The following is a 16,049-nucleotide window of genomic DNA, read 5'->3' on the forward strand; positions in this document are numbered from 1 at the left end:
AACCACAATGCAGTTATCAAAATCATGGCATTTCATTCATTATCATGAAAAAATTGCTAATTATCTCAATTATATCTTTTATAGAAAAAAGATTTTTGGTCCAGAGTTCAATCTGATGTTGCATTTAGTTGCATGTCTCTTTAGAATCCCTTAATTTGGAACAGTTCTTCAGTATTTGTCTTCTTTGATCTTTACTTTCTTTTTGAAGAGTACAGGTTGTTTATTTTGTAGAACATGTTTCAGTTATGGGTTTGTGTATATTATGAATATCTGAAGGTTTGTTTAATATTTTGGCAGGAATACTATAGAAGTGATAGGTTTTTTTTTTTTTTTCTTTTTTTTTTCTTTTTTTTTTTTGAGACAGAGTTGCGCTCTTTTGCCCATGCTGGAGTGCAGTGGCACTATCTCAGCTCACTGCAAGCTCCGCCTCCTGGGTTCACGCCATTCTCCTGCCTCAGCCTCCCAAGTAGCTGGGACTACAGGTGCTTGCCACTGCGCCTGGCTAATTTTTTGTATTTTTAGTAGAATCGGGGTTTCACTGTGTTAGCTAGGATGGTCTCTATCTCCTGACCTCGTAATCCACCTACCTTGGCCTCCTAAAGTGTTCAGATTACAGGAGTGAGCCACCGTGCCTGGTCAGTGATAGGTTCTTAATACATCATGTAAAGAGTAACAAGGTATTTATCTCATAAATGATTATGTTAACTTGAGGTGACTTCTAGTTTTAACTCATGTAAAGTAAATATTTTTTGAGGATTACTTTAAGACTAAATAGATATTTCATTCATCAAACTCTTAACCTATTTCTCATCAAACTCTCACTTAATAGTTTTAACACCTATTGATGATTCCTGAACCAGTTTTACCGTGATGTTTATCAAATGGTGATTTTCTAACTCTAATTTTTAACCTTTATTTGTTGGCATTTTACTATAAAGAAGAGATTTTTTCCCCCATTTATATATTTATATCAGTATAGATTTATGAATTCCTGTTTTACTCAAAGGGTTATAATTTATTTCTTTATTGTTTATTTTGAGGCATTGGTGATTCCAGATTTGACCCTTGGGAGCCTTTTAGGCTATCCTTGTGTCCTTTCGACATGTTCATATCATTCTTTGAAAATTTCCTTGCTTTCTGGCATAAAAAGATATTCCAGGTTCATTTTATTCATTTGCTTATTTGAGCCTTGCAATCAGCCACTTCTTTAAGGAGCCCTACTTCCATAGCAGCAGAATGTATTTCAAAGTAAGTTCAGTATACGAGGTACACGCATTGCTACTGGGTGTTAGGGCTTCTAGGTCATCTCAATGGACAGAGTAATACATCTATACTTAGTTGTCTATTAAAAACTTTTAGTTTATACATATACCTCCAATTTCAGTCTAACACCACAGGTTTATTTTAGGCTTTCTCTTTCCATATTTGACTCGCTGCTTCCACAGTGATAAACCAAGCTCCCGTTATCCTCAGTTATGTACTTATTTGCTTAATCCCATAGTACATTGAAAGTGGTTTTAGAATTAGTAAACTATCACTGCAAAAAACAGACTTGAGAATGTACAAGCTCTTACCTTCAGGTGACCTTGAAGCTCTACACAAGCAGGAAGTGATGGCTAACACAAATTTGTAAACTGACTGCTTGAGCATTAAAATTATGCCCCAACACAGGTATGGAGAGCCTTGGCAAAGGTTGGAGATGTATTGGTTCAAGGCACTTAAGAAAATTTTTGTCCAAACATTACCTGACCACTCAGCTAATTAGGCTAAGATTTCAGTGTGCATACATGACAAAGAATACAGAGTTTAGAGAATTAGTCTAGGAAAATCACTAAACCCTCAGGGTAGGAATTCGGATCTTCATAGTTGTCACATTATGTCATACAAAGTATCTGGTTTCAGCAAAGAAGTATGAGACATGCAAATAATAAAAAAATGGCCCATACACAGAAAAAGAAATTGTTCTTAAGGAAGCTAAGGCATTAGACTTCTTAGATAAAAATTTTAAATTAGCTATTTTAAATATGTTCAAAGAAATAAAGCAAACTATGTCTAAAGAACTAAATGAAAGTATAAGAATAGTGTCTCATCCAATAGAGAGCATCAATAAAGAGATAGAAATTATAAAAACAAACAGAGTAGAAATTCTGGAATTGAAAATTACAATAATGGAAATGAAAAACTTGCTAGAGGAGCCCAAAAGAAGATTTGAATTGGCTGAAGAAAGAATCAGTGAACTTGAAGACATGTCAATTGATATTATGCAGTCTGATGAACAGAAAGAAAATAGGATGAAGAAAAGGAATCAGAGCCTCAGAGATCTAGGGGACACCATCAAGTATACCAATATACACATAGTGGAACTCCCAGAAGGAGAGGAGAAAGAGAAAGGAGAAAAGAGAATACCTGAAGAAATCATGGCTGAAAACCTCCCAAATTTGATGAAAAAAACATTACAGAAAGAAGCTTAACAAACTGTCAGTAAGATTAATGCAAAGAGATACACACCTAGACACATCACAGTCAAGCTGTTGAAAGCCAAAGAGAAAATCTTGAGGGCAGCAAGAAAAAAGTGACATTATCATGTAGAGGGAATCCCCCAAAAGGTTAATAGAAATCACGAGGTCAGAGGGAAGGGGGTGACATATTCAAAGTGTTGAAAAAACAGACTGCCAATCAAGAATTCTAGAATCAGCAAAGCTATTCCTTGAAAATAAAGGAGAAATTAGACATTTTCAGATAAATGGAAGCTGACAGAATTTGTTGCAGGCACACCTCCTAAAAGAAATAACAAATGGAGTCTTCAGGCTGAAATGAAAGGTTATCAGACAATAACTGAAATTCACACAAAGAATTAAAGAACAATGGTAAAGGTAAATATATAAGCCAGTATTATTTAATTTTTGATTTGTAACTTTTTGGAAAAATTCCTATTGATTATGGAACAAAGTAGAAATAATAATTTTGTGTTTAAATACAGTAGTAGGCAGATATTTTAAGACTAATGGATTGTTTCATGCTATAAAACTTATGAAGGACCAGATTAATTCTGGTAACATGGAAATTAAGGATAATGTAAGTTACATGTTTCCTGTTCTAACCATGAGAATTCCCATTTCTTTCTGGCCATGGGAGTTTTTGTCTCAAGAATATTTCATTCTCCCTTTCTATGACATACCTGGTCTTCCAGGCCTTGACTGTCCCATCATCCTATTGATAACAATGTGACAAATTAGTCTTCATTAAGATATTTAAATATCTTAAATATTTGAGTAATATATGCTTATCTGAACAATAGGTTCAATTCTGTAAAAATTCCAGTGAAATGGTCTTATGGTTTGATATTAGGATATTCTCCCCAAGGTGAAGAACAAGTTATGCAAAGAAGTGTAATGGAGCCAGACTTTCTGGTTATGTGTCTTGACTCTACCACTTAATAGTTATTTGTCCTTGGCCAAGTTACTTAATCTTTGTGTTCAGTTTCCTTACCTAAAATATCCTGGGAAAAAAAACTGTGGTCTAATATTTTGGAATTAGTATTTATTCTTCACAATTAGTTGTAGATTCTTGACTTTAGCTTAATAATTCTGTAATCACTCTTAACTTAAATCTCAAAGTGTAATTCTTGCTTTAAGCTAATTTTTTGGTTTCAGAATAATGTATCATCTATTAGAAGGCCACAATAATGCCTTCGAGCTTCCCTGCATATATAAAATCCTTTTCCCACATGAATAAGCATACTTTGACATATAAAACTTGATTACTTCCTGGCTAAATTATTATTTATAGAAATAATAATAATAAGAAATAATAATAAGAAATATAATAATAGAAATATAATAATAATAATAATAATAATAAGATGTTTATTTGATGACCTAATTTATTTGATGGCCTAATTTAATAGTTATTGAATCAATGTAACTTGTATTTATTGGAATAAAAATCTAGATGCTATTTAAAAAATGTTATATAAAAACAGTTTTCTATATCAGTTAAAGACATAGTTCATAATATTCAAGAAGATTCAGCAAAGTTTAGTACAAACTGAATTTTGATATTTTTTGAAATTCTCGTCTTGGATTTCTTGGATTTGAGAGAACTAGAGATAGGGTGGCAAAGCTCAGTAGCTGAAAGCTTTATTTTCTTCTGTTTCTCCTATAGAAAAACACAGGTTCTTCACAAACTACTGCCAAATTGATACTGTAATAATGTTAATTCAAATCTTATCCAAATTTCTGATAATTCTGTGTAACTCTTTGCTTGCTTTTTGAAATAATATTTAATACTATATGTGGGTTTAGTTTCCAGAGGTGCATATTGATAGAAAATTAAGAAAATAATCCAATAAATGGGAGTTATTGTGATTCTTTCTTAACTGGTGAATCACATCTGCTGAAGGTGTCTAATAAAGCTTAAATACAGAATTAAGAGGTATAAGACTCTAAGTGACAAATGATAAACTTTAGCTAAATTTAATTTGTAAAGAGAAATCCTACAAAAAAGTTATTTTATATAACATTTTGAATGATGAAATTTAGCTTCTTTCTTCTTTTAGAAGAGCCCGGGTAACTATTAGAAATCTATTTTTCAGAGGTGGATTTCACAAGCAAAGTTTGTGATTGGAAAGATACTGACATATTTGCTAATGATAACATGATGGGAACTACCTGTGTGCTGCCACACTGGAAAACAGTCTATTAGTGTTTGAATTGATGCACTTTGGGCATTTTAATTCTTCACAAATTCTATTTCCATATTTAATTATGGAAAGACACGGGGGAAATTTGCATAGCCCCATCTTCATTTATTTAATTGTCAGTGAGAGTGGCAGTTAGTAATTCTTCTTCAAATTATAGTGTAGCATTTACTTAAAAGAATGCAGTTCCATGCTGAGTTTGCTTCAATTAAGTCATATTTTATTTGCTAATGATTTTCAAAATTGACAGTGACCTTGAAGTTGGTATTGCCAACACTTCTTGACACAAAAGAAACTGTAATTTAGAGATAAAAGTGCATCAATTTATCCTTTGTTTTCTATCTGTATTTTAAAAAGGCTTTTACATTTCTGATTGAACATTTACCTGAGTACCGCAGAGGTTAATGAGTTTAGTAGTTGTCAATTAACGTGGTTTACATGAAATGGATTTTATTGTAGACACACGAAAAGGATATTGCTAGTGTCTTAAATTGTGTGTGTGTGTGCGTACACGCGCATGTACACCTATGTAATCTTTCCTCTTACTGGATTACCGTTAGAATTGTGAAACAATTGAATCATAAAATCTCAATAATGTAAATTCACTTAAAGAAAGCTTCTTGGATGGAATCCTGCTCAAGGTCTTGAATCGTTGTATTAAAAGAGTTAATATAAAACCTTAACATGATTTTAGGCTATAAAAATGTGATGTAAAAGATGACATCAAGATGCTCTATTTTAAAATACTGATTTTTTGACAAATGTATAGGCTATAGTAAATCAGTATATTAGATATGTTCTTGTATGAAATGTATACAATGTCTAAAATATCCAGCATGACTATATTATATTAGAATGTAGTTTCACATTTTGTACTTCACTGCCTGTTATGGTTATAATATAGTAGAAAAAAATATGCACGATTATAATCTGCTTTATTTCTGAGTTAAAAATAAACTATAACATAAATGGGAAATTTCATTCTTTCTGCCATCACAACTGCCTATGTACTTTAAAGTCCATGGTTGTATTAGGCAATTGCATTGGAAAGGTGGTCTGGAGCACTTATTTTAGCAAGAGAAAGTGTTGGTTGGCTAGGTTCTCTTTTTTCCTGAAGTTCTGTTGGGCACAGCAGTCTTTGGAATTGCCACTGACCCTGTAAGAAGAGTCTGTTTTCAGCTATTCTAGTGGATGCTAGGGTTTCTCCCAGTGCTCTTTTACTGGCATGTACTGCTCTGCTGGACATGCCAGGCTCTGCCACTTTTGTATGTCATTCTGCTAGGTTTTATAGCATTTGTCTCTTCCCCCCTACACCCACTAGACCCAATGCCTTTGGATGGTCTGACTCCCTTATTTCCTTTTGTGTTATACTTAGGAATTCCAAAATAGTGTATATATAACCTATTGTCAGGCCTCTGAGCCCAAGCCAAGCCGTTGCATCCCCTGTGACTTGCACATATATGCCCAGATGGCCTGAAGTAACTGAAGAATCACAAAAGTGCAAATGCCCTGCCTCGCCTTAACCGATGACATTCCACCATAAAAGAAGTGAAAATGGCCGGTCCTTGCCTTAAGCGATGACATTATCTTGTGAAATTCCTTTTCCTAACTCATCCTGGCTCAAAAAGCTTCCCTACTGAGAACCTTGTGACCCCCACTCCTGCCCTCCAGAGAACAACCCCCTTTGACTGTAATTTTCCTTTACCTACCCAAATCCTATAAAACGGCCCCACCCTTATCTCCCTTCACTGACTCTCTTTTCGGACTCAGCCTGCCTGCACCCAGGTGAAATAAACAGCCATGTTGCTCACACAAAGCCTGTTTGGTGGTCTCTTCACACGGACGCGCGTGACACCTATGTGTTACAGAGATTTGTGGGATAGCTTTTTCAGTTTTTATTCATAGCTTTTTTCCTTGAAGGACGTGACAAGGGGCTGGGCTTTGGAATTGTGTGTCAAACTAGAATCCTTACTTGTAACAATAATACTATTGAGAATAATAATATATTACTTTGAGATAGTGCTTTATAAGACTATCACTCATCACTCACTGTTAAAGCTGAATGTCCATAGTGAAGAAAGGCAAATACCTTTCTGCTCTTTGTGTTAAATAGAAGGGATTTGCAGATCAATAATTCAAGCACACTGAGACCACGTATAGTGCTGAAAATATTCCTAGAGGAAATAAGGATTCATCCTTTTTATTTATATAACACATTTTCCCAGGCTTCATTGGATTGGAGGTACTAAAGAGAGTTGCAATAATGTTAATAACTTTAATACCTTTTTTTTTTGGTCTGTAACTATCAATGTAGAGGACATATAGCCTTTTGCAAAGTTCCTCTACCTACGTATTTCTAGATGTCCCCGGGGGCTGTCTCAGCTATGCCCTGGAATAAGTCTGTTTCCATTGAGTACAGCTGCTATTCCACCAGGCACTTCGGTCTCTTGCCATATGGTGCTCTCTGCTGGGCGTTTCCGCCAATGTTCTCTTTCACAGCTAAAGCTGCCGGATTAGCTGGGATGGAGTAGGGGGAGGAGGATGATGTCTTTCTTCATGTTATACTCTATTAGAAGACTTCAAAAGTAGTGCAGGTTTTTTTTTTAAGCCAATATTTTAATGAAACAGTTGTTTTAGTTATTTTTTTTCATAGTTTCTTCACACTCAAAAGGATATGAGGCCTAAAGTCATTGAAGATTGTCTGTGTTAAAAGGCAAACCCAGTCGACAGAAAATCCCCAGTATTTAGCATTGCCACTCTTTTGACACAAAGATTTTCTTACTAGGTGTTGGCCATCATGATTAGCTGCTGCTTCTCATAGGCTTAATTTTTACATTTGCCTTTTGGTTGTTTTGCTCTGTTCACTAGGTATTCCAAACATGTCTGAATTCTCTCTTGTCAGCTCCAATATTCTCTACCACCAAAGAAAGGAACAATCTTGTTTCTCTCTTGTCAGCTCCAATATTCTCTACCACCAAAGAAAGGAACAATCAAGGTGATTTACTAAAATCAAAGCAGAATAACTCTTTAGGAAAACTATAATTTTCTCTACAAGTTTGCATCTAGGAAAAAAGAATCAACAAAGGTCTCATTTTACTTCATGCAAACATTAAAGTTCTGTCAGAGGTTGGGTTAGTCTTTGTATTAGGATTCTGCAGAGAAACAGAACCACTGCTTACACAGTCATGTGTCAATTAATGATGAGGATACGTCCTGAGAAATGCATTGTTAGGTGATTTTGTCATTATGTGAACATCATAGAGTATATTTATACAAACCTAGATGGTATAGTCTATGACACACCTAAGCTATATGGTATAGCCTATTGTTTCTGTGATTCAAGCCTGTATGGCGTGTTGTTATACTGTCTGGTATAGATTACAAAGATACAGATACACAATGGTATTTGTGTATCTAAATACATCTAAACATTGAAAAAGAACAGTAAATACATGGTGTTATAATCTTATGGGCTCACCATTGTATATGCGGTCCATTGTCATATATGCAGTCCATCCTTGAAACATCATTATGTGATGCATAACTATATATGCGAGATGGGGTTTATTCTGGGAATTGGCTCACGTGATTACGGAGGCTGAGAAGTCCCATGATATGTTGTCTGCAAGCTGGAGAAGTAAGGGAGCTGGTGGAGTAGCTGATTTCAAATCTGAAGGCCTGAGAACCATGGGAGCTGATGGTATAACTCTCAGTCCAAGGATAAAAACCTGAGAACCTGAGTGGCTGCTGGAGCAAGTCCAAGAATCCGAAGGTTAGAAAACCTGAAGTTCTGATGTCCGAGGGTAGGAGAAGATGGGCGTCTCAGATCCAGAAAAGAGAACAAATTTACCTTTCTTCTGCCTTTTTGTTCTATCCGGGCCCTCAACTGATTGAATGGTGCCCACTACATTGGGTTAGGATGGTTCACTGATTCAAATGCCTATCTATTCTGGAAACAGCCTCACATACATACCCAGAAATAACACTTTATCAGCTATGTGAGTATTCCTTAACTCAGTCAAATTGACATCTAAAATTGACCATCACAGTCTGCGTTTAATTTTTTCAGACCAGGCAGATGTAGAAGGGCAAGTTAATTCTATTGTGCTTATATTTTATAATGTCTGAGAGCTAGGTGTTAGTGGTAAGTTCAAGGAATTTTAGTGTGTGCCAGCTTCTTTTTGAATTTTGTTGTGGCACCTCAAAGCTTTCTGGAGTGGTGCCTCTCTAGCTAGAAAGTCACTAGGGACAGGGGAAAGTGCTTTCAATTTAGTTTCAACTGCATCTGTCAAGAATAAAGTGGAGGTTAGCATTCTCCTCATCACTTAATGTAATGGCACTGGCGCACATCTCCAAAGGTGCTAGTAGTTTTGACAATTGCCCCCTACTCACTACCCAAGAGTTTATCTGCAGTTTCTGTCTTTTTGGGGATGTTAAGAGGGTTCAGCTGAGACTCTTTTCATATGTAATGAGGTCCTTTTCTGGTTCTGGGGATGTTAAGAGGGTTCAGCTGAGACTCTTCATATGTAATGAGGTCCTTTTCGGGTTCTAGTCTTTGCTGTGCTATATCTTCCAGAAAGTCCTTAAAGTTTCTGGCATGTGAATCATACTGTTTCTAGCACTTACTCGTGTCTATTTGATATACTTCTTCTGAAATTTTGGAGTCGGGTGGGGCAGGTATGGATTTGATTCACCATTTTGAACTGAAATTATGCTTTTTATCACTAATGTTGCTACTTACTGCATTATTCTTGCTTATAATGGTAACTGAGAGAGGTTGATTCCATTGCTGTAGAATGGTAATAGCCATCTAGAACAACTTAGCGGTGACGAATCTGTATGGGTCTGCAGCCACCTCAATTCTTGCCTCCTCATGAGAAAGAATTCGATCGAGGGGCATAAGGCAGAGTGAGAGACCAAGGCAAGTTTTAGAGTGGGAGTAAAAGTTTTTTAAAAAGCTTTAGTCCAGGAATGAGAGGAAGTAAAGAACACTTGGAAGAGGGCCAAGCAGGTGATTTGAGAGATCAAGTGCGTGGATTGACCTTTTAATTTGGGGTTTTGTATGTTGGCATGCTTCCAGGGTCTTGCATTACTTGCCCCCTGATTCTTTCCTTGGGGTGGGCTGTTCACATGCTCAGTGGCCTGCTAGCACTTGACAGGGGCCACGTGTGCAGTGTGTTTACTGGAGTTGAGTTGTACACATGCTCACTTGAGGCATTCTTACCTTTCCAGTTGAATGCCCCTAAGGGTCATATACCAGTTAAACACAGCCGTTTTGCCTTTTAGTGCACATACGTGAGCCCATTCGCCCAACTCCTGAGATGTTATCTGGAAGCTACTGATCACCAGCTTCAAGATTTTTCTATCAGGAGACTGCCTTTCCCTGGTGCAAGCTGCAATCATTTATTATTTTAGAGAGACTGTTAACAACTGCCTGACCATCACATGATGGTCGTCTGACGTTCTTGGTTGGGGGGGCCCTCTCCTACCCTGCTCATGTCAGACTGTCTGCCTGCTGTAACAACCTGACACATTGTTAAACTATATGTTATGAGAATTGTAGTAAATACCATTAGTTTAAAAATATGTTTTAAAATATTCTTAAATGATTTCTCAACTTAGAATGTTTTAGGTCAAGAGAAGAGGATTCCTATATAAAAAAAAAAAGCTACTGTTGTGTTATGCTTTATTGTTTTAGTTTCTGGTGAAACAGTGTGCTTAAACTTTTTGTGGTTCATGCTTAATTTTGACATTTATTGTAGTGGGTATAAAGAAAAGATGATTATTTCTCATGTCACAAATAATTTCTCTGTCATAATAGGTATCATTTTGATAGGTATTTCTATTTCCCAAATAATGTTATCCCCTCTGTCTTTTATAAATGATGAGGAGCTAATTTTCATTTTTCTTAAGGTTTTAGATTACTGGGTGTACTGCCAAGACCAAAACTGTTCTTATTGGTTGAGAATATGCTAATGTTAGAGGTACTTCTCTGGGAACCCTAGCTGACTCAGGAGTGGGATGGGAACCAACAGTGACAACTTAGCCTGGGATCTGTCCAAGAGCCCTTTAGCATTTACCAGTGGAACCCCCTTACTGAGGCTATCCTTGCTTTAGATTTAGACTTAGGTAAAGCCAAGCATTGTTTCATGACTTACTTAAACTATGTTTCATCCTCACTTTTTATTTTTTAGAATGTTTCCAATGCAACTTTGAAATACAAAGGAATTCATTTTGGCAACTCTTCAGGAAGACAAGAGTTACCTAAAAAGTCAGGTCCTGGTCCAGGAGAGTATGATATAGTCCAGTAAGTAAAAAAATATAGTATACCTTTAATGTAGCTCTTGACTAGAAAAGTATTCTAATAATTCAGACTAGGCTATGCTGTAAAGGAAGGAAAATTAGTATGAAAAACTCCAAGAAGTATTATATTTTGGCATAACATATATGAAAGTTATTATTTTTTTAAATTATACGTTAAGTTCTGGGATACATGTGCAGAACATGCAGGTTTGTTACATAGGTATACACGTGCCATAGTGTTTTGCTGCACCCATCAACCCATCATCTACATTAGGTATTTCTCCTAATGCTATCCCTCCCCTAGTTCCCCATCCCCCCAAGTTATTGTTTTTTTATAAGCCAAATCTTGTGCTATCTACTTATATGTATTAACTCATTTAATCTTCACAGAAAGCTTTGCATAGTTAATATTGTTATATCTATTTTATCAGTAAAAAATCCAAGGGTTAGAGGGGATAAATAACATATTCAAGATCATGCAACTATTAAATGGCAGAGCTAAAGTTAAATTGAAGCCTGTTTGATTACACAGTCCATGTATCCATGTACTAAAATATACTGTCCTTAATTATAAAGTAGATAAAAGATCAGAGAAAATGTAAAAGAAGGTGACCCAGAATTCTCCATTTTATCCCTGGCTCTCATCTTCATTCCTCTGACTATATGATGGATTTAGACGGCATTCTCAGTCAGTGTAGGTCAGAGAATATTTATGAAGAAATACATTTCTGGCGAAATAACTCTATTTTCTCCTACTCCTACAGTGAGGTTTTAGACATGAGTTTATGGAAGGCAAAATTGAGTATCAAATACCATGTTGTCCTCAGAATCTACTACCCTTTCTTATAATTAATTTTTTAAGAGTCCAGCTTATCTGTCTTGAGTCTTTCTCTTTCATAGGTTTTTTTTTTTTCTCCCAAAAAGCCCCGGAGTGATTACATACTCAATTAATTTGCTAGACAGATCAGACATATCTGTATACTAGCAGTGGATATATTTTAGGATCTTGCTTGGACTCCCCTGCTACTGTTCATTCACTGAGTAAACGTTGTTTGAATTATTGCTATGTACCAGTTCTGAACTTAATAACTGAGAATAACAAGAATAAAACATGACCCTTGTTTTTGGGAATTTATACTCTAATCCATTATCCTGTTCACTTTTCACTCCCTTAATATGGAATATACCTTTGTATTTTTATTCTTTCAGTAGTTACGCTAGAACCTTAACATGCATATTTAGCTTAATTAAGTCTTTATTTATTATTATTATTCCAAACAAGACGAGGTCTTTAGAATACTCTAACACATATCATGGTCTTCTTGACATATGCTTTTGCTCTTCAATATTTTAATCCTAATCTTTTCTTCTGCCAGATTGGCTGGTTTGTGCTCATGCTCTCTCTCTCACCCTCTCTCTTTCCCCTCTTCTCAGTTTTATTGAGGTTTAAATAACATAAGTCAAAATTCATCTTTTAAAATGTGTATCATTCTGTGATGATTGTTTTCCATCCATTTCACTATACTTCTGACTGAGTACCCCAGGCATAACTGGGACTCTAAGTAGTGTTAACTGATTCTGCTTGGTGGTTTTTCCTACCAGTCTGTTTTCTTCCCTAACCCTGTCTCATTCTCATTCTACCCCCATTTGTTGTGCTGTTGCTTTATTTGATCTTTGTTATTTCTCCTGTTATTCCTCTTCTTTCATTTGTGTTTTAACTTTTACCTGAAGATATGTGTTAATATAGATTGCATTCCTGACTGCTTCAGTTATTTCACCATTTTTGTAATTTGTTTGCTCTTTGAGTTAGCTGCTTTCACTGTATCTTTTACTTGTAGTTGTCTTAGTTCTTTCTGGCGGTTGACATTTTCTATTTTTTTTTTCTTTCTTGCACTTTTTGTTTTATTTAGTGAGTCAGAATTATTCTGGGAGGCTTGATTCAGTGTAAAAGTGGAGCTATTTGGTTGCTCTAAATGAAAGATAAGTGTATAGGTCTCTTTTTGGTAAAGATACAGACCTAAATGATATGTGATATTTCTGCTATTCCATATATAAATTTCTTATCCATAAACCTTTTTGAGGTTTGAAAGCAAGTTTATTTGTTGAGATTTTAGCAAATAACAATCAGTGAGGAAGTGAGCCTTTAGCAGTGAGCAGGGATGGTAAATGCATATTAAATCATAGCACTGCTGAACGAAGAAAGTAATAGCAATTACATAACTTTGTATTATATATATTTTAATCCGCATATGTTTAGTATAGTTTGTTGGAAATATTGGGTATCAGATTTTTTTTTGAAATTCTCTTTAAGAAATAGAAAAAATAGTAGTGTGGTCTGTATAGCCTGTTTAAATGTGATTCTTGTAATAATAATAGCTAACAGTTATTGTGTGCTTATTATGAGCCATGTATGGCATTAACCACCTTATATATATTATCTACTTTAATCAATGCAACCTTGAGAATTGGTTATTACTATTTCCAGTTACCAGATTCCAATCACTAGATTCATTAAGTGATGAATCTGAAGCTTAGAGAAGTTAGTTTGCATAAGGTTATATAACCAGTAGGTAGCAGTAGGTAGCAATGCTGGAATCTTATCAGGCTGTCTAACTTCAAAGCTGGGGCTCTTACTTACTGCTTATTTAGTTTGTGATTCTTTCTTGAGGTTGTCTGAATTTCAATGAAAAGAAACTTCCTTTTTGTTTACAGTGATCTTTTCTGATTATTGTATGATATAAATAGCATAGGGCTATTTTCCTCTTATTTTGGTAATATTGAAATACCAAGGGATTTTGAATTTTAGACTTTTAATGGTACATAAAATACACAGGAAACTTTTTTTAGTGTTAGCTCTTTTTTCAATTCACGATGTAAATACCAGATCTTATTTTCTTTTTGTGATAATTATTCAGAGAGGTTTATAATAATGTTCTGAATTGGAAAAAATCGTAACTAACCAACAAAACAAATACATTTTACAGAATTTTGAATATATTGATCTAATACACCTAGATAATCTTCTTATTCCATACTTTAATTCCAGCACATGTTGCTGTAGAAAGAACTTCTTTGCTTACATAAATATTTATAGGTTTAAAATTGAGAACTCTTAATTTCTATTTGAATTTTCTAAAGGAAAAAGACATCATATTATGAAAATGTTAACATCCAGAGAGATCAACAACAAAATTATTGCTCATTTGTCCCACGACTATATGAAATAATAGTATTACAGGAGGAAAAAAAGGTAAGTTGAAAAGTGGCTATTGCATATGTTTTCCCAATTTTAAGATCATTGAATCCTATTATCACAAGGTTACTGTGCTCTTTGATCTAATGTGCCTGATAGCTAATTGTCACTCAATGAATATTGTAGAAGGAACTACTTATTATCTCTGTCAAGTGGTTGCTGTCTCCGCTTGAAAACCTTCTTGCAAAGAACTCATGACTCCTAAGTTGATTTTTTAAATTATTTAAATGCAAGAAAAATGAAACAAAGGGTAGAACACAAAAATCCCTGTGAATTTTCAAAAGCCAAATTTTACAATCCCTACAATATTAACATTTACTACCAGTGTTTTTTTTTTTTTCTGACCCAGTCAGATGTAAGAGACCTCTAACTGGATCCAAGCCTGTTAATTATAGGATCAAATCCCATCCTGGACCCAGTTCCATTTCTGTTACAACTTCCAAACTCAATTTGGAAGATAAACTTGCTCAAAGAAACTCGGAGAGCTCAAAACACAAATCCTTGGAGCGCTGAACTTGGAGAGAGAACTTACCACAATCCTCAGCCTCTCTGAGGAATCAAGGGCACAAGTGGGTCCTTGCAGGGTCCTTGTAGCTACCTTGCTTGTTCATTCAGTGCTCCTGGGGGTCGTTAGAAGCTCTACTTTGGACCCCGCTTCTGACGCCATCTGTTAAAAGAAACACTTTAGCCCAATTTAAAGGAGTGTGATTGAGCAATGAATGATTTGTGAATTGGGCAGTCCCCAGAATCACAGTAAATTCAGAGAGACTCCAAGGATGCCTTTTGGTCAGAATAAATTCATAGACAAAAAAAGGGAAATGACATACAGAAATTGAAAGTGAGATACAGAAACAACTGGATTGGTTATAGCTTGACATTTGCGTTATTTGAACACAATTTGAACACAATTTGAACACTCAACAGTGTATGAGTGGTTGAAGTAAGGCTGCTGGGATTGACCAAGACTCAGCCATTGTTACAGGTGCAAACTACTAAGTTAGGTTTTCAGTCTTGTCTACCTATTAAGTTAGGTTGCAGTTTGTCCACAAGGACTCAAGTACAGAAGTACAGAGTCCTTCTTGGGCCACATTTAATTTGCCTTAACAGTGGTAATACTAGATATCTTGGGGTGTTAGGGGAATAGGTGGGGAAAGATGTGAATGTTCTAAAGAGCTGAAGATTTGATTGCTTCTTACTGTGTTCCTTTCTAGTGAGATCTCATATACAGTTTAAATTTGACCTTACATAAGGGTAATTTATCTCTAATTACATATATGCTTTGAATTACACAATTAAAAAAATGTGAGCCTACCCAGAGGCTTATTTATCTATTATTAAATGTAATGTGACTCTTTCTTTTGAAAATCAACTCTGTGAAAACAAGTCTGATAAAATAAGAATTTTGAAGTATCAAAGAGAATTTATAATTAAAGCAGAAATGGGAAAGTATTGTTATTTTTGCATATTTAGTATAATATCAAATAAATGCTTTGCTTAAAATTGAAGATTTGTTCAATGACTTTTTCTATCACAGTATCTTAAAACTAGAGAAAATTAGAAGAATCACTTTTTATTTCTTTACCTTATACATAGTATAAAGAATAAGGAATTAAATTGAGTGAACTGGTCGAAATATAGGGGCTTTATTGTATGTAGCATTTTCTCAGTGCTTTATTGTCATAGCAAATATTTGTTCCTAAGGTGTAAAAAATTTTAATTTAAATTTTCAGGCAATGAGGGAAGATGGACCCTTATTCATTCCCTAAATTCCAAATTTTTTGGCTTATATAATGC

General features: G+C 35.1%; 1 protein-coding gene across 1 annotated transcript in view; it reads left to right on the top strand.

Moving 5' to 3' along the window:
* STPG2 (sperm tail PG-rich repeat containing 2) overlaps window positions 1–16,049 on the top strand; it is a 671,851-nt gene that overhangs the window by 23,735 nt on the left and 632,067 nt on the right. The window contains exons 5-6 of the mRNA XM_050791352.1: window positions 10,894–11,006; window positions 14,141–14,252. Of these exons, the coding sequence (XP_050647309.1) occupies window positions 10,894–11,006; window positions 14,141–14,252 (225 nt within the window). The remainder of the gene's footprint in view (window positions 1–10,893; window positions 11,007–14,140; window positions 14,253–16,049) is intronic.

Source organism: Macaca thibetana, chromosome 5, assembly GCF_024542745.1.
Source record: "Macaca thibetana thibetana isolate TM-01 chromosome 5, ASM2454274v1, whole genome shotgun sequence".
In the NCBI taxonomy this organism is placed as follows: Eukaryota; Metazoa; Chordata; class Mammalia; order Primates; family Cercopithecidae; genus Macaca; species Macaca thibetana.